The 20,060-nt window shown below is 44.3% G+C and overlaps 1 protein-coding gene across 1 annotated transcript in view; it reads right to left on the bottom strand.

Annotated features, from left to right (window-relative positions):
• Positions 1-278: 278 nt before the first annotated feature.
• The window catches only part of LOC116046037 (SH3 domain-binding protein 4), a 59,632-nt gene continuing 39,850 nt past the window's right edge, over positions 279-20,060 (bottom strand). The window contains exons 4-5 of the mRNA XM_031294205.2: positions 1,585-1,773; positions 279-870 (exon numbers count right to left, since the gene is read on the bottom strand). Of these exons, the coding sequence (XP_031150065.1) occupies positions 646-870; positions 1,585-1,773 (414 nt within the window). The 3' untranslated portion in view covers positions 279-645. The remainder of the gene's footprint in view (positions 871-1,584; positions 1,774-20,060) is intronic.

Genomic DNA, 20,060 nt, shown 5'->3' with positions numbered 1-20,060 from the left:
CGAACTGAAGTGTGGCTTTATTTTCCGTTGAAAAGGCCGTAAAACTGTAATTCACGATTGACCATTCCATACTTTTTAGGGCGCTGACTGAATTGCCTCTAAAGTATCGAGTATGAAAAAAACGCCTCGTCATTCAATACCCAATTTCAATCCCTAAGGGGTAAATCTCATCAGTGTCAGAGAGCCAATCAGCACTCAGCATGCTTCTACCAAGAACTAATAATGTTTGTTGATTGGCTGTCTAATGTTACACGTCATAGAGACACGGCTCACGTAGTAGGAGCTGAAACATAAATAAAAAGATTTGTGCCGTAATGTGTAATGTTGTCATTTCCTTTTGTTTTATAAAATTGGTTCAGAGATCGTTTAGGAACCGATATGGAAGTCGCGGTATTGGTGTCGGAAACTTTGGAACGATGCCCAGCCCTAGTGAAATAAGCATGTGACCAGTTTCACCTCCACCCCTCAAAGAATCGATAATCGATAAGAACTGGCATTGATAGGAAGAATCGGAATTGGAATAAGAAATGCTAATATCAAAACGATGCCCAACCCTAGTAAGCAGACAGCCAATGTGCAGCATTTCAAACTGTGAAACTTTTTCGAAAGCTCTGGCGGAGCGAGGAGCGCTGGTGAGGAGTGAGTTCAGATGGCGTAGTCGTCCTGAGCGGCGGGGCTGAAGGCGGAGCTCCGCAGGGCGTCCAGGCAGTTGACCAGGATGAGCGTGCCCGTCAGGTGCTTCCAGCGTTTGGTGATGGGGCTCTTCATCTTGTCCAGGCCCATGTGCAGCTCCTGGATCACGTCTCGGTAGCTGTCGCCGATCTGAGCGGCCCACGTGACCAGGAAGTCGTACGCCGGCTTCCACATGGCCTGCAGACGGAGAGAGAGAGAAAACAAACATCCCATCATCTGCTGATACACTGACGCGTCTTAACACTCGTGCCGACAGAGCCAATTGGTTCTTGAGTGCAGAATAAAGTGCTGTCAACGCCAAGAACAATAACGATAACGATAACTTTAAATTAGGCCTGTCAATCAATTACAATCTTTAATCGTGATTAATCGTTAACTCGTGATTAATCCCATGAGTGTCGTAGTCAACTCGCGATTAATCGCAAGTTAATCGCACATTTTCTTATCTGCTCTAAATGTACTGAAGGGATATTTTCCAATTTTTTTAATGCTCAAGTGGTATTTGAGACTGTATGTACTCTGGTGATAACTCGGTTCACATCGACAGTACATGCAAATAACTTTAGTCTATTGGAGAGAACCATCTGGAAGGGCTTTGAATCTCAGCTTTCTGTTCAAAAGAGCCTTTTCTTGATCTATTTCTGCTCAAGGAGCTTTGTTTCTGCTGGTCATCTACTCCTGTCATGGATATATTATAAGACTCGTCCTGCGCAAGAGGACAGAGGGAGAGAGAAGCACTATTTAGTTTTTTACAATAGAAATAATACATTTATAAGTCGCTGCTAGGGTTAGGGTTAGGGGTTAAATCTAGTGAGAAAGTTGCCAAGTTGGCAACACTGAAAACGATGAAAACGCTCACATCTCAGACAACCTCCTGTTAAACAGACGTACCTCGCTGTCCACCATCCCGTTCTTGTCGCGATGCGGCGCCTCGTAAGCGTCCATCTGCTGGCGGGAAACCTTGATGAGCCTCTCGGCCAGCTCCCTCCAGCGCCCGGCCACCTCCACGGCCGTCGTCAGCAGCACAAAGTCCATGACCAGTCTGGCCACGAGACCCTGACAGTCCATCTTCAACAGAGCCTGCACAGAGAGGACACAGCAGGACTTTAGACTCAGGGGAATATCAGGGGTTTCCCCTACAGTTAAAAAGCTTAACAGCAGCACCGTTATAATCGTTGTAGTCTGTCCCCAGTGGACTTCTTTAGCAAGTGTTGTCTTTGAGATTTTTGAGTTTAATTTAAGTATTTCCAACTTTTTAGACACAGATATGTAGGGTTGGGTACCGAACTTTGATACATTTCAGAATTGCCAAATTGCCTCTGTAGTTACCGGTATCGAAAAATGCCTCGTCATTCAATATCAAATTTCACTAAGGACTAAATCTCATCAGCATCAGTGAGCCAATCAGCACGCAGCATGCTTCTACCAAGATCTTATAATGTCTGTGATTGGCTGTCTAACGTTACACGTCGTAGAGACACGCAGGAAGAACTCTACGTTACACAGAGACGGGACTCACGTAGTAGGAGCTGAAACATATAAAAAATACATGTTTTTTGAGAAGCTTAACTAACAGTGTGCGTCACATAGGAGGAAAGGAGCTGAAAAAATATATATGTGTACCGTAATTTTGTCATGTGTTTTGTTAAAATGGATTTTATAAAATTGGTATCGGAAAAAGTATCGTTCAGGATCCGTATCGAAGTCACGATATCGGCATTGCTACCGGTATCGAAGCTCTTTGAACGGTACCCAGCTCTAAAGATATGGTCCAAAATGATGTTAAAATTGCATTTTTTTTATTTTTTTTATTGAAGAACTTAACATTTTCTTGAGGGAGGACCCCTTAACCCCCCTGCCAAATATGTGCACACAAGTCTTCCACAGACCTAGGGAAAACCCTGCATAAATCAAAGATTAGAGAAAAGTATAGTTTGAAATGGTGGAAGTGGATTCTATGGATGTGTGGCTAAATTGTAAAAACAAATATATGTATCAGATGTGGTTCTGACTGGGAATCAATGGAAGACAGAAGACAACAGTGAATTGTTGAAGATGTGAAGATAGAAACTGAGCAGAAGTCAGTGAAGTTTGTCTACGTAGAGACTTATTACAAATGTACATCTACAGGTTTCATTCCACTAACTTGATCCTCTGTTATTTTCCACAGCCTGCCTTCCTAAATCCCCCCGGAAAATCTCAGCTTTGTGCATTTTTCAGATGCTTTCTGGTGGAAATAGAAACAAGAGCCTCACGTTGCTTCAACAGCAACACTCAGGATTTATGTCACATCTGCAGGGAGGGGGAGGAAAACCGCCCGGTAACCAATACTGACACAGACACAACAAGTACTGCATTCAACAAGATTAAAGTCTCCCACAGGCAACATACTGACGTTTTAGCTACAGCGCCATTAGAGAAACGTCGGGGTCAGTGATGAACAATAATCGTCGAGCTTTCGGGCTCTGCTGCAAAGTTTAGACAGCTCAACAGCATCTCCAACCCCAGCTCGCGCCGCGAGGGACGCAAAACAAATGAGGAAGCAAAATGCGACGTGGCGATGTGGCTCAAAGGCTGTGTTCAGACCGGGAAACAGCGATCCGGTGATTCTCCGTAGGGTGGTGCTGAAACGGCTCATCTGTGTGATGTCCTGTTGTGTTCTTTAACCCCCCCCCAATGTAGCTCAAGTAGACTTTATGTTTCACAGTTACTCTTTTACGTCAGATCGTTTATAGAGCTTAGAGCTGGGCGATATGGAGAAAATCAAATATCATGATATTTTTGACCAAATACCTCGATATCGATACCGCAGCGATATTGTAGTGTTGACTATTGGTGCTTTCACAAAATATTTACACTAAGGGTGCTCCGATTGATCGGGAACCAATCGTTATCGTCTGATAAAGGCTTTAAATAGTTTGATTGGTGGTCTCCATAAAGGCCGATCAGATAGGCCGATCAGATGACGCACTACTCGTGAGAAAATGTTCTATACGCAGCTAAGCTAAGTTACACACCAACCAGACGGCCGACCGTTGGCAGAAAAAGCAGTTGGACTGATCAGTCTCCCCGAGTTGGTCAAAAAAAGTGCCTCGGAACCAGGGTGGGAAATTAGCCTTGTATCCTTGTAACGGATTGGACAGTTTTTGTCAAAGAATGCTGTTGCTAAGTAACAATGCACAATGCTTATAGGAATCGCGTTACGTTACTGCTAATGAATCCCTAACATTTCCGGATTTTGCTGCTTCATAATAAAAACATTCAAATACCAAAATGACGGAGGACTTTTATTGTGAAGAACTTACAGGAAATGAAACCGTTCACAGCCGGGGCTTTGACCACGCATAGTCGAGTAGCTAGTTTTCAGCGCTAGTCCGGGACGCCGTGTAACTAGCTAGCTAGCTGAGCTGAGGTACAGACGAAAGGAAAATTATCTGTTAAAAAAATGTGGCGACATATCCCCGGTGTTAAGAGGCCCGCCGCGGAGTCAGCAGTAGCTATGGATGTACAAGCTGTTGAGGGCGAAGTAAAGAAAAAGAGAAGGTACTTTTCAAACAAGTGGCGCATTGACAAGCGAAAGACCGTGCAAAACATTTCAGACACACACACACACACACACACACACACGGTGAATGCAGGAAAAACCGGAGATGAGACGTACAGGATGACCTAAATTGAGGACAGCTACACTTAATACATCCATGAGCTACACTCGTTATTGTAAAATCAATGATAAGTTAAAGTCCAGTAAGTCCTTTATCAAACCGTATGAATGTGTGTCCCAGGCCAGGATAGAAAATTAACTTCCAATGTAAAGATCAACAAGCTACTGACACATAGTAAATACATTATATTAATAAAATATGTATTAATAATAAAACATAATTTAATAAAGCAATTCAAAATATGATAATGCACTCTCTTTTATAAATTTGAATTCTGGAAAAAGTGGCTGGTAAAAAATTTAAGTGGCCCCACCCTGCTCAGAACACACTGAAGAACACACTGACAGTGGTTTAGTAATTTATTCCGAATAAGGCTTTAGCTCTATGTTAAGCTCTAAGCTGTTTAAGGTGTGTTTCTAACAGAGGAAGTGGAATGTTTCCTGTCAATAAAAGTAAACCGTTGACAATTCACAATACATTATCTTCTGTTAATTTTAATACTTATGCATTGTTGTTAAGAATATTAAAATTAATATATGATAAATATATGACATGATAAATAGAAGGTTTCAAATAGACCCGGTGATCGGTGATTGGTGATCGGCATCGGTTGATACTGCTCACAGCAATCGGTGATCGGCCCCAAAAATCCTGATCGGAGCACCCTTAATTTACACAATGAGATTTTTGATAAATAATCATCAGTAATGTTGATATAATGACTAAGTGGGTAACGGCAAATAATAAAACAGTTACAACAGTCTGGTGTGTTCAGAAAATGACATCACTTTACTGTAATGCAGCCTTTAAAACCAGGAAAAGACAACACTTATGTCATATTACAATATTATGATATCCAAAATCGAAGACGATATCTAGTCTCATATCACGAGATCGATATAATAGACATATTGCCCAGCTCTAATAGAGCTCGACGTTTCCGAGCGCACTTGAAGGCAGCTTCATTTCACGTTGAAGGGGAGAAAGAAAAGAGACGGAGAGACTGAGGAAACAGCCAGCTGTTCCACAAACTCCCGGGCAGTTCAGAGCTTGTGTTTGGTGTTTTAAAAACGTTCTTGTGGCAGAGATAGAGGCAGTGATGTTTCCTGTTTCCTGTACGGGACTCTCACACCGCCTCAAAACACGACAAGTCTGATCCATGCTTACATGACTGGCCACCGCAGCGTGACCCCGGGTTTGCGTTTCTCCAAAGGTTGACTCGGTCTCAACTTTTCACCGCAGGCCTGCAGGTTCTTTCCGCTCCCCCCCCCCTGCGGCAACCTAGCCTGGAAATCCAGACCCAAATTGGATGGGCGGTACCAAGCATGCATTTGAAAATCTCACTGCACGCAATTGGATAACACTACGACCAATTACAAAAATACACCAGGTGACGTATCTAGAGCGTATCCATACGCTTAGCTACTCATCTGTTTAGCTTCGCCTCTGGCCCACCTATATCAGATACACCGATGTGTATGGTGCAGCTCGGCTACAAGGGCATAGTTAATGAGCATCATTACTCGATGCCAGAGTGACTCGCTGAGCAAATTCAAATTGTGCTCTCGCGAGAACTCTGGATTTCCAGAGTAGCAGCAACCCCCACCGCAGCCTAAACGCACTACCCCCGTTAAAAATGAATGGAAAGACAATTTGAAGAAAGCCATTCACAATGCTAATGGCAGCAGGAATAAATGACTTTTTGAACCTATTTGTTCTGCATCGTGGAAGAATGTATACGTGTAATCTGCGCCTTGATGGTAGCAACATAAATTCACACTCCAGGGGATGGCTCAGATGGGCCAAGATCGACTTAGCTTTCCTTAAGGACCTGTCCTGATCCAGGTCATGCAGGTTGTTCAACGGTGTTCCAGCTATTTCATTGCATCACATGGTCAGTCCATACCAGACCTTTGTAATCACTTCACAAATTGTTAACTCTTTAAATTTCTGAGTGATTTTTATGTATGTGAGATATGTGTTTGTTGTCTTATGGTTGTCTAAGCTACTGAATGGTTAAAATGTCCCTTGGGGTGAATAAAGTATCTATCTATTTTGCTGCACACGTTGACAATGCCTTGCAGGCGATTTTTCTGTGGTGTCAACATTAAAACTGTGTAGTTTACGATAATAGTGCATACGCTGATGTGCTTTTTTTGCACACAGCATCAACATGAGGCTCAAAGCACAGTTTATTATCGATCGAAATTATCGTTATCGATTGTTGTACAAGTTCAACATCCCGGTTGTCCATCACCACAGGGAAGATGGTGGTAGGATTTCTCCTAAAATCAATACACAGCTCCTTCGTTTTGTCCACATTGACGTTTAGAAAGGATGATTCGCACCAGTCAATAAAATCGCTCACTACAGGACCGTGCTCAGATTTGTCACCGGTGAGGAGGGATACAATCACAGCATCATCGGCATATCTGATGATGTGGCGTCCATCGCGGCGGCTTTCGTTGACAAACCGATGAATTGATTTAATCGACAGATCTGTAAAACTGAGTTTCTCTACAAAAATCTTGTGTTTACCAGAGATGTTCTCACAAGTTTTTGGACATAAGTCATTCAGCATGAAAAAGCATAAGAAATTACTAATTGACCAAAAGAAATCTTAGTCGGCAAAGACCAAAACGACCGATAACTCGAGTCTAAGAGGGGGCAGCTCTACGCGTTTGTACGTCTATACTTGTGAGGATGCTCATTTAAATAATACATCCCCTAGCCCTTAAATATGTAATCTAAGTAATAATCAGAATAATAATACAAATAACAAGGTCACATGAGACACAGCCATCTTCTAACCGTATACATACTGGGAACTATATTCTCAGAAGGCGAAGCACTGCTACTTCTGCTACTTGGGCGGAGTGATTTGCTCGCAGCACCTGAGAAGCCCCGTGGTGAGGAGCAGAGAGTAACAACGGTGCTTTTCAGGTGTTACGCTAATCACTCCGCCCAAGTAGCAGTGCTTCGCCTTCTGAGAATATAGTTCCCAGTATGTATACGGTTAGGAGATGGCTGTGTCTCATGTGACCTTGTTATCTGTACACGCTGTGACTCTACAAATCACAACATGTAAATATGAACATGTTGGCGTTATTTTGTCACTTATTGGGAGCAGTAGGCTAGATGGAGCCGGTTACCTCCAGGATCTGTGCTAAGCTAGGCTAGATGGAGCCGGTTACCTCCAGGATCTGTGCTAAGCTAGGCTAGATGGAGCCGGTTACCTCCAGGATCTGTGCTAAGCTAGGCTAGATGGAGCCGGTTACCTCCAGGATCTGTGCTAAGCTAGGCTAGATGGAGCCGGTTACCTCCAGGATCTGTGCTAAGCTAGGCTAGCGGTGGGTGCGTCAGACAGAGTTACAACACCACAGAGATGAGAAGGGTATGTATGGACTTATCTAACTCTGGGGGATACGGGGAATAAGATAAAGTCCCAATAAGTCGGCGTGTTCCTTTAACTGGACCAGGATCGGGCTGCAGGATACGAGGAAAATATGCAACAACGTTGTTAAATATCACGATAACGACATTACTTAAACAGATATTAAAGTGAACTTAGTTCTGCTCCTATCAGCGTTCTGCTCTAATATGACAAATTGCTTGTTGATTTAAAAACAAACGTAAGAAAATCATTCCCAACATTCTTTTATTTAACAAATTGAACTTTGAATTGAACATAAAAGGCAGCACTGAAAAAGAACGACAGTTACATTTAAAGTGTAGTTTTCTGATGATATTTTCTTTCAACTAACCCAAAAAATCTCTGTCTTGTGTTTCTCGGTGTGTTTATTGCTGCAGTTGATATCGTGATGACAATGAAAAAAAAAACTATGTATTGTGCAGCCTAACCACAAATGTCAACGCTTTCCACATGTCCTCATTCTCCAGGTCCAAAACTCAAATTGGTTTTCACAAAGACAGAGGTGCACACACACACACACACACACACACACACACACACACACACACACAGGAAAGCAGCCTTTGACTTGCAGACTCAACAGAGCGGAGGTGAATTTAAAGCTCCAGTTTTGGGCTTCAGTTGTATGTGCAGGAATGTGAGGAACGACAGGATATGAAGGGGGGTGGGGGGGGAGGATGGAGGGAGGGAGGGAGGGAGGGGGAGGGGAAGGGGGTGAGGAATGCAGATGCCATGCTCCGGCAGCCTCTCTCACTCTCAGACCAGACCGGAGGATGAGATAGCAGAGCGCCCAATCAGACGCCGCGGCCTGAGCTGCCACCAAAACACGTTCAATCCAATGAAGTTCAGAGACACTTTTGGACAAACCAGTTTGATTTTGATGTGAAGTGAGCGGCTGCTTGATCTGCTGGGTCTTTGTGGCTGCGGAGGGGAAGAGGCCGTTAGGGAGATAAACCATTTGACAAGTGTGTCCTTGCTGGATAAAGAAGACAGGAAATCCACTTCATGTGTCTTACTACAGGTTTAAGACTGCCACTGCACAGGAGTGCTGCTTGGTAACGACTGATAAACAGCTGGATTGATCAAGTCAAGAAAACGTTTATAGTTACGTCTTGTTTTTATATTCTGAAAGCAGTCACTGAATAAAAACCTTTTGAACAACATTAGCTTAATCACAACTAGGGCTGGGTTAAACTAATCGATTCTCCCATTAAAATTGATCTTTGTTTGAGTGGTCTGATGTCAAATAATAAAATACAGAGATCTGGGGCTCCCAGGTAGCTCATCTGGGTGAACGTGTGCCCCATACGTGCCCCATATGTACCAAGGCTCAGTCCTAACCCGGGTTTGATTCCGACCCATGCCCCCCCCCCCCCCCTCTCTCTCTCTCTCTCTCTCTCTCTCTCTCTCTCTCTCTCTCTCTCTCTCCCAATTTGCATAAATCATCTGCTTGTCAAAACATGAGGAAAAAATTCCCGCAGACATATTTTCAGAGATAACGTTGATGTGGAAACGAAGCGGGCGCACACTAAAACACACACACACCCACACACCCACACACACACACACACACTAAAACACACACCCACCCACACACACACACACACACACACACACACACACACACACACTAAAACACACACACACCCACACACACACACACACACACACACACACACACACACAAAACACACCCACACACATACACACACCCACACACATACACACACACACACACACACACAATCGACGGGGCTATGGGGCTTCGAGGGATAGAAACGGCCGGGGAAATCGCCGCCAGGCCAAGGGCAACGGCGGGGCTCGTTGGCAGAGCGGTTCACGGTCCCGCGGCCGATCCGACCAGAGAGGCCCGCAACAGAGACGACGAAGGCCGGGCTACAGCAACCAGAGGTGGGCTAACAATGCTAGGAATAGACAACAACAGCCACGTCGTAATGCACAACGCCAACCAGACCCAGACTTTACCGTTAGGACCCGCACCATTCACAAACTCATCAAAGCGGCACACCATCTCTCTAATGTTTCTGCACGCAATCCTCCACGGGCTATTGCTAAGATCACCAAGTTACTCACCGAGTCAATCAAGCCTGCAGAACCGACATCTGACACGGGGGATCAGATCAGAGAGAATGCAGAGAACTGGCAGGAGTCCACCTTATTGATCCTACAGGCACATTACACTGAATCAACGACAGCTAATCTGCGGCGCTTGGTTCAGCTGAAAACAAACGACTGGCAACAAAATTATGACATTGCTGCAGCGTGGGCACGCAGCCATTTTGGCCGGAAACTGACGCAGGCGACCCTTGACTCTGTTTATAATAGCATCATGGACGCTTTGCAGTCACACCCTAAGCCAACTACGCGGCCTGTCACTCACACACCCGCCACACCTGGAGTGCAGAGCGGGACATTGGAAATACAAGATGACGAGGATAGCACCATTCAGCAGACTCGCTCAACACAACAGCGGAACCGAAGCGATGATATTGTAGAGGATCAGGAGGAACCCCAAGTCACCACATTGCAGCTACCCCGACGCCCACCGGGGGAACAGCGAAACAGATCGACACCTACCTCTGGAATGCTACGAGTGACGGCAGAGGTGCATCGCCCTTCCAGAAGTCAAGGACAACAGACGGAGGCGACAGGGCCGGAGGAGCGGAGTGAATCGGGGGGGCCCCTTCCACCACCCTTAAACCGTTTCCCTCTCTCCTCTCCCCATCCTTCCCCTCCAACCTCCCCTCTCCTTTTTCCTCTTGTCCCTCTCAATCCCTTCTCTCCCACCGCCACCCTCCCTCCCCCCCAGCTCTCCCGGGCTCCTGTCGACCCCCCTGCATCCCAGACGACCTCCGAGGCCGCAGTTCCTGCTACAGTCGACACACCGGAGCGCGAAACGGAGGCCCTACCTCAGGAGCTCCAGACGTCGGATGGTGTACGGGTGACCACCGATGCCCCCAAAGAAGGTCCATCGACCTCAGCACCCCTCAGCATCACGATCCCGGACGGCGATACCCCAGAGAAGGTGGTTACACGGCCGATCCGTGGCATGATCATCACAGCAGGTACTTCACCATTTGGGAACATAGGGCCACTTAAAACACCACACGTACAGAGCAGACTGAGTTTTGCTACACCTAAAACACAGACAGAGTTTACAGCTTTCAGACATAACACTGTTGCTGACAAGATGAACGACTGGTCCCTTTTGCCTCAAAAAAAGTGGCTTTACATTGGTGATTCGAATCTCTCTAGGTTCCCTAGTTACAAAGAGTCGCATATTCAAATTGAGAGCTATCCAGGGGCCAGATTTGAACACGCGGAAGCCTTAATGGCACGCGCTCCCGTTTCACCTGACGTTGAGAAACTGATTCTTTCCTTTGGCATCAATCATAAATCCAAAAACACACAGAGAGAAACCATTCCTCAAATAAAGAAAACTCTCCTTGTGGCCAAAGTGGCTTTTCCCAAGGCCCGAATACTGATCCCGATCCTCAATTTTTCGCGCTCTTTGTCACCTCAGGAACAGGATACTTTGAGAGATGTCAATAAATTCATTGTAACATACGATGATCACATCCCACAAATGTCCAGAACAGTTTTCTCTACAGAGAAAGACCATGTTCATTGGACCAAATCCACTGCAGAGCACATGTTCCACCATTGGCTCACTCATTTAAACTCAATGACCCCGTAAGAACCTCAGAGGTCACGGGGTCAAAAACAGTACTGAACCTCTCCAAGTCGTTCATTTTGACTGCAGCACAGACCAGTTTACTGAACAAAGGACTGACCTTTATCCCGTCCATCCAGAAGCAAACTCATAAAGACATTAAAGACGCTCTGAGAGCAGACATACAGGACTACCATAGACACCTGAAACTTGCTGTCTACTATCAGGTTAAGCCTGAATCTATACAGCTACCTTTCATGAATAAGTCAACTTGGTCACCTGCTTTGGCTCTTCTGCCACCTGAAGTCTCACAGTTAATCCAACTAGACCTAAACACATTTCAGCACAGCTACAAAATTGACTGGACCAAACCTAACTTATCACGGTTTGAACTAGAAGCACTCGAGCAGCTCAGTTCTAACAAGGATATTGTTTTAAAACCGGCGGATAAGGGAAGCGCCGTAGTAATTATGGATAGAGCTGACTATCTACACGAGGGATTCAGACAATTGAACGATACGCATTATTATGCCAAGTTGGATAACCCCATCTATAAAGAGACAATCCCCTTGATTGATAAGATTGTAAACACTCTTCACACCAAAAAATTCATCAACACAAAACAAAAACATTTTCTCCTGAGCGAAAAAGAACCTAGAGCTCGCCGTTTCTACCTCTTGCCAAAGATCCACAAACCGGGCGCGAAGTGGTCTGTTCCGTTTAAAATTCCTCCCGGGCGACCGATCGTTTCAGACTGCAATAGTGTTACGTATCGCACGGCCAGGTTCATCGACTACTATCTCAACCCCTTATCGGTCCTCCACGATAGTTATATCAAGGACACGTACCATTTTGTGGAAAAGATCAAGGCCTTGGAAATTCCCGCCACGGCCTATCTCTTTTCAATGGATGTTGCGTCTCTTTATACAAACATTAACACTCCAGACGGATTGGCAGCGGTCAGGAATACATTCCAAAAACACCGTAACATTAGGAGACCTGACAAAGAGCTCCTTCAATTACTAGAGATCAGCCTGACTAGGAACGATTTCGAATTCGACGACCAAGTTTACCTGCAGGTCCGAGGTACAGCGATGGGCCACGTCTACGCACCAGCGTACGCTAATATTTTTATGGCCCAGTGGGAAACGGGAGCTCTAGCTTCCTGTCCATTACGACCCCTTTATTATTTTAGATATCTCGACGATATCTGGGGCGTTTGGAATCACACTGAGGCAGAGTTTTACCAGTTTTTGGACAAATTGAACCAATACAGCGACTCCATTAAGCTCACTGCGACATTAAGCTTAGACTCCATCGACTTTCTCGATACGACAACTTTTAAAGGACCACACTTCACAGACACACTCAAACTGGACCTTAGAGTATTTTTTAAAGAGACAGATAGTCATTCACTCCTATACAAATCAAGCTATCATCCAAAACACACATTCGCCGGCCTAGTTAAGTCGCAGCTACTGAGATTTAAGAGAATTTGTACGAGGCAGGAGGACTTTAAAGTCGCTGTTAAGACTCTTTTTTCGTCCCTTTTGAGTAGGGGCTACACATCCACCTTGCTACGCAGGGCCCTCAGAACATTCGAGGAGACTAAGCCCATGTACGCAGACTCAACTCTGGCGATTGTAGTCACATATTCGGAAGCGAACGTCTCTTTTGTCCAAAAACTGAAAAACAATTTCATTCGCTCAGGAGGAGAAACTTTTTTGAAAGACCACAGGCTTATTGCCGCTTACAGGAGAAACAAGAATTTGAGGGACTTTCTGGTCAGATCCAAGCTGCGACCTTTGAACCCGCCAAAATCCAGAAAACTTGACAGTTTCTACAGGTGCTACAAAACAGTGCAGAACAACACAACCAAGGAAGTGTTTAGAACACAACCCGAAACAAATGTGCATACAAGAAATTGTATCTATTTGATAAGGTGTTTGAAATGTTCTCTACAATATGTAGGGGAAACAGGGAACACACTTTTGGTGCGCTTCACACAACATAGATACAATGTTATCAATCAAAGGAATCTGAACAATCCCCTGGTTAAACATTTTGTGGAGCACGAATGGACAAATTTAAGAGCTACTATTTTGGAGGCAAATTCAAATTGGACGGTTAAAGTTAGACGCAAAATTGAACGCAATTGGATCACCAAATTAGGGACTTTAGTTCCCAGGGGCCTCAATGAGAGGTAGGCAGCCCTACCCCCAGCCCAGATCCCTAACCCTAAACTTAACCACTTCCTCCTTCCATACCTAACCCTAAATCACAATCTCCTAACCCTAGGCCTCCCTCCTAACCCCTAATCTTAACCATTCCCCTACTTCTAACCCTAACCCCTGTAGGGTCTTGTATGGTACTACTGTGCAGGGAAGCCCCCCCTTGGGTGGGTGGGGATGGGCGGAGATCTGACTTCCGCTAGTAGTTTGTGCAATCAGGACCCCCATCGCCTTCGGCGACGGGGTTCTTTGTAACTAACTCCTAATCCTAAAACCAAGTCTTAACCCTCAAACAGACCTTTAACCTTGTGGGGTCCAGCATTTTGGCCCCACAAAGCTCTCGGGACCCCACAAGTATACTGGACTCCCCGGTTTTTGGACCCCACGAATATAGTAAAACAAGCGCACAGACACAAACACACACACACACACACACACACACACACACACACACTGTCCGTCCCTGCTCTGAGATTCAAAGAAAATGGACCAACTAAACCCTCGGTGTAACCAACGGCGACCTTGTTTCTTCCGTCATCCTGTTTCAGTTTTTTTGTCTCTCAGCTACAAAACTGACACTCAATCCCTCCGCTTCAATCTCCTGTTTATTATTTTTCTATCCCATCTTCATTTTCCATCTGACTTCCTCCACCTTTCTCATTTGCAGCCTCTTCACTCCATCTCAGCCCGCTGTGGCTTTGCAATTTCATTTTTTTATTTTTTTTTTCCTTCCAGTTTTGCTCCAGACCTGCTTTCTCGTCTCTTTGCGCTACCTTTCTGTGAACAAACCTCGACCTTTGAACTCAGAACCAAGACCTGGGGGTTGCTGGGAGTAGACTAAAGGCGGTTGGGTTGCTGGTTTGGGCACGATTTCTCCCAACACGCAAACTCCCTTTATTCTTCATGAACCGGTTTTGGAAAAGAACTCGCACATTCCCAGACAAGGCTAAAATCTCCAGAGAGTGAGCGATCTGCTGTGCAGTCAATTATTCCAAAAGCAGCAGCTTTTGCCACACCCAGTCAGTGAAGGAAGGAAGGGAGAAGAGGAAGAGAAGTAGAAGAAAAAAAAACACGAGGAAAAGATCTGGAGATGGTGGAGAAGAAAAAGAAAAACCTCAAACCAGATTTGTGTACAAGAAAGGCAGAGCAGAGCGCTGATGGCACATACCGGGGCGGCCTGGAAGCCGCTCCAGTTTTTCAGAGTGTTCCTCCAGAAATAGGATGTTTTTTATTATTATTCCCAGGCTCGACCCGCCACACTGAACTCACCGCAAATAATTCATGAGGGTCAGACGCTCGGCTCGGAGCGGAGAGCGAGAGCTTTGAAAGGAAAATCCCATTTTAGCACCAAGCAACAACAAAGGTTCCACCTCTGTGGCGAAGAAGTTCTGGAAGCTGCAGTCAATTGGAGGAAGAGCAGGATGAAAGACAGGGCTTCTCCCTTGTCCCTCTCTTTCTTCTCTAACAGAAGCATTGCTATCCTCATCATTATTTGTATATCTCAGTTAAATGTGTATTTTATGTTCTGTGAAACAAATGAGCTAAGCTAAGTCAACCGGGAGGAGCAGGAGAGAGGCGCGCACTCAAAAAGACAAAAAATATTGAATAAGTGAAACTAGTGCTGTCAGTTAAACGCGTTATTAACGGCGTTAACGCAAACCCATTTTAACGGCGTCATTTTTTTTATCGCGAGATTAACGTTCTTTTTGGTCTTGCAAACTTTGTAGTTTTTTTCACATGCTGTTGCAACGACTAGTAATGTTAGAAAAACTACAACACCACACTGGATCTAGCTAGACCGGGAACAAAACAACAGGCACGCTGCACACGCTTGTTTGGGATTGCGAGCCGGCCAAAGAGTAATAGGATGGTGGATGGCGAGCGCGAGACGCGCAGGTCGGCGTCGAACCTGGGCTGCGTCGAGGAGTAAACCTCTATATGTGGGCGCCTGCTTTACCAACTGAGCTATCTGGGCGCCCCGCCAATCTGCTATCCTAACCTTAACCACTCGAGGTCAATGCCTAACCCCAACCAATCGGGCTGCTTCGTAGGGCGGGACTTGCCTAGAAGTTACGTGGGATCCATAATAACGCTAGCCTGGCGCCGCCCTCCTACATACTTCCGCTCAATTTTCATTTTTCTTCAGTACTCCATCTGGGTTTGTGGTATATTCTTGGGTTTTCTCCGACCAAATATTTGGCGGTCCAATCAGCGAACAGAGGGAGTGGCTGCGAACGATGACGTTGAGGTCGTGACGTGCGCTAGTTTGAGTTGTAGTTCCGTAATGGCGGCGGAGAGAGATGCGGTCCGTTGTGGCAACGCTGCCGAATATCCAGAAGTTAAAGCCCGAGCAAGAACAATCTTTGCTGAGTTTTGTTGGGGGCCATGATGTTGTGGCCCTCCTCCCCACGGGGTTCGGGAACAGTTAGATTTTCCAGCTCGCTCCGTTAGTGTTGAAGGAGTTGGCTAAGGCTAACGCTAGTGATGCTAAGCCGATAGTTGTTGTCGTCTCCCCTCTTGTTAGCCTGGTCCTACCAGACAGTACGTAGGAGGGCGGACCAGGCTACCAGAGTGGCTCTGGGCAGATCCAATAGTTTTAAACTTCAACAGAGTTCAAGGATGTTAACACTTGTCAATGGAGCGTGGCCAGACTCTCTGTATAAATGAAATGTACCAGTCTGGTAGGACCAGGCTATATCCTAGGTGAAACAGACCTGAAATATTAATCTCTCGTTAACCCTCGTGTTGTCTTCCCGTCCACCATGAACTTGTTGTCCTTCTGGGTCAAAAATGACCTGATTTTGACTTCTTTTTAAACAATTTTATAAATTCATGGTCAATAGACCTAATGTTTATGACATAAACCTAATTTTTGAGTTTAAAAAAAGCATTTATGCAAGCAATGTAAGCAATTATGAATTATTTTGACTAATAGTTGAGATCAGACGATGTTGAGTCGATCGCAGACTGGTTTATGTCAAAGGAGACTGGTTTTAAACCATTTAGATGTATATATATATATATAGATAGATAGATAGATAGATAGATAGATAGATTTTTAATGATCCCAAAAAATGGGAAATAATGGTGTTGCAGCAGCAAAATATCAGACACACAGCACACATACAGAGTAAACAAATAATAGGAAACAATATACATGAAATAATAATAGAATACTACACGAGCAATATTTAAAATATATACAATTTGGAAATAAAATGTACAACTGTTTCAATAGATATAGATAAACTTAATGTTTAAACAGGTTGTTAAACATGTTTTTCAAATGCTACTAAACTGAAGAAAACACCCAAAGTTCAATGAAAGTATTCATTATATTACCTGCAAAAAATCCTCCATGCATCCATGTTATTTGGGGGCAATTTGCTTATAATAAACCCATATTTTTTTATATAAAAAAACTTTTTGTAAATATTTGACCTGAGGACAACACAAGGGTTTAAATATTAATCAATCAAATGCATTGTAGTGCAGCCGTACGCTGACATTAAACAGGAATCATTATCTGTTATGTAACTGTCAGTTAGCTGTGAATGATCACATGCAGGGTTCAAAATTAGCATCATCTACTACCCGAACGCTGGTAACATATGTAAGTGGCTGGTAGATTTGTTTTACGCTGGTCAAAAATGTAACCTTCACCTGCCGTTTGGCTGGTGAATTTAACGAAAAAGTTCAATTTGGACCCTGGTCACGTGTGCAGAGGGGGGGTCTGGGTCAAGGAGTATTATAGGGAGTGGAAGCTGCAGGCGCCTGCGGGTCCACAACTGGAGCTTCTGTTTAGTTTGTGAACAATGAGGCAGGAAACATCTGCCCGGGTCGACCTGGATCCTTTCCATACCCCGCTGACAACAACAACACAGCCTCCAAACAACACGGACATCACAAGGAGTCCACACTGATTCTTGTACGATCACCTGGGAACATCCACAATGTACGCTGAATAAACGCTGACAATCTATTGCTTTGCTAACAAGCTTGATAACTAATAGGCACTTAGCGAACTCATTAGCTTGGAAGAGTCCCCCCCTTCTTCAAGTCTTTATCCGCGACCTTTCATTTTCGGGATTGTTCAGGTGCCGCCGGAAATTCCGCCGGATGTCCGTCCCCTTCCTTCTTTTCTTTGTGTTGGCGTTCTAACCTCCGGTGGATTTCTGAGGACTATGGTTAACTGCTCCTCAGATCTCTGCAGGGTAAATCCAGACAGCTAGCTAGACTATCTGTCCAATCTGAGTTTTCTGTTGCACGACTAAAACTACTTTTGAATGTACACATGTTCCACCAAAACAAGTTCCTTCCTGAGGCTATTTTGCAGCTATGCCATCATTGTGTCATTAGCGCCGCCCACGACGATTGTGATTAGTTTAACGGTCCTATGACATGCTGCTTTTTGGATGCTTTATAAGCCTTAGTGGTCCTCTAATACTGTATCTGAAGTCTCTTTATATAGACCTTAGTGGTCCTCTAATACTGTATCTGAAGTCTCTTTATATAGACCTTAGTGGTCCCCTAATACTGTATCTGAAGTCTCTTTATATAGACCTTAGTGGTCCCCTAATACTGTATATAAAATAATATAATAATCCACTTTCCAAACAGCAGTGAGTGATCGTTAAGTCCCCAGTAAACTTCTGGTATAACGGTTAACTCTCACACAGACAGACACTTGCAGCAGAGCTACAAGTCAACGTGTTTTTAACTGCACTTTCCTACCAGACTAAATGTGAGAGAAACAGCACTCTGTTGCTAAGTGAGAGACTATCTACAATCTACAATAACAGCATCTGTTGAAGTTCGTACCACTCTGCTGACACACATTACACTGACACAAACACACTCAGCCATATACAGCAAGCTACGGCTGAAACTAACAGTTCTCCTCACTGTTGATTCATCGTTTGGTCCATAAAATGTCAGAAAACGGCAAATACATGTCCATCCCAGTATCTCAAAGTCCAAGGTGATGTCTTAAAATGTCTTGTTTTGCCCAAACCACCCCAAATATATTCAGTTGAAAATTATATTAAAAAAGAGGAAAAGCAGGAAATCTACATGTTTAAGAGGCTGCAAACAGCATTTTCTGCCTTTTTTGCATGGGAAATTACTTTTAACGATTAATCGGTTAAAAAAATAGAATAGATACAGAATATTGTACAGACAATACTACATCTTAAAAAGTGACTGTAATAATGAAAGTGCGAAGTGCCAAGAGTTACTGTTGGAGTTCAGCAGCTTGACACCGGAGTTAGAAGGATTTTTAAAACTACAGATTCATACTTTTCGTTATAGTTATTGTTCTTGGTGCGGACGGCCCTACGCCGTTGCAGCTCTCCAGTACGAACAAACCGAAACCACCGTACGGCGGCTCCAGTGTTTGAGAGTTTGCTTTCACTTTTCATTTTATTTATAATAAATTTTATTTAAACAGGGGCAATGCACGAGTTAACATTAACTTTGTATAAGAACAAGGAGAGATGCATTATGCCAGGTTGTAGCACAAGTGCTATTTTCTGCCCGTAGTCCCTTGGCAGGTCAGTAAAACAATAAATATTCAACGCAAACGTATTCAAACGTTTCCCCAAACGTGCAAAAGTTTGATGCCATGAAGTTGAAAGCAGTCTGAGATAAGGCACCTAAATCTGCGCTATCATTCGGTCCGGTAGACGTTGTTTAGGACCCAGGTTTCATAACCCAACCCCAGTGTTTTCCCTAGGTTTGGGGAAGAATTAGGTGCACGTAACAAAAAATGAAATTTCACATCATTTTGGACCTTTAATTGTTACCATATCTGTCTTAAATATCTACAAAAAGCTAGAGCAGAAAATACATAAACGATCAAAAGTTTTGATGCTCACATTCATTCAGCTTAGGTGGTGCTCAAACCGGCTTAGGCTGCACCTAATTCTTCTAATGGTAGGGGAATCCCTGCCCAACCCTAATGTTATTCCTGTGTGAACAAGTAGTTTTCATTTAACAAACATAATTATGAAATCGCCTGAAGCCAAAAGCACAAACTTTTGAGTCAAAATATAACATCCAAAGCTGCTAAAAAACCCAGCTCACCTCACATCCGCGGCCGTGATTAACAGATTCAACGGGCTAATATCTATCGTTTGGGCGTTGAGATATTCTGTATATGTTATGACACAAGTGCACGGGCGACGCTGAGCAGCGTGTGAAGCAGAAATACAGAACCGATGGAAATGAAAAGTCTATATTTGTAATAGGCACACTGTATGAGTGCACAGGCGCTGCCCCTTTCGCCACCAACAATCAAAGCACGCCGCAATGGATTCAGACATTCGAAGCACAAAGAAGGTGAC

Source organism: Sander lucioperca, chromosome 8, assembly GCF_008315115.2.
Source record: "Sander lucioperca isolate FBNREF2018 chromosome 8, SLUC_FBN_1.2, whole genome shotgun sequence".
Taxonomy (NCBI): domain Eukaryota; kingdom Metazoa; phylum Chordata; class Actinopteri; order Perciformes; family Percidae; genus Sander; species Sander lucioperca.
The sequence above is the reverse complement of the archived record's forward strand: the minus strand, read 5'-3'. Positions and strand labels throughout refer to the sequence as shown.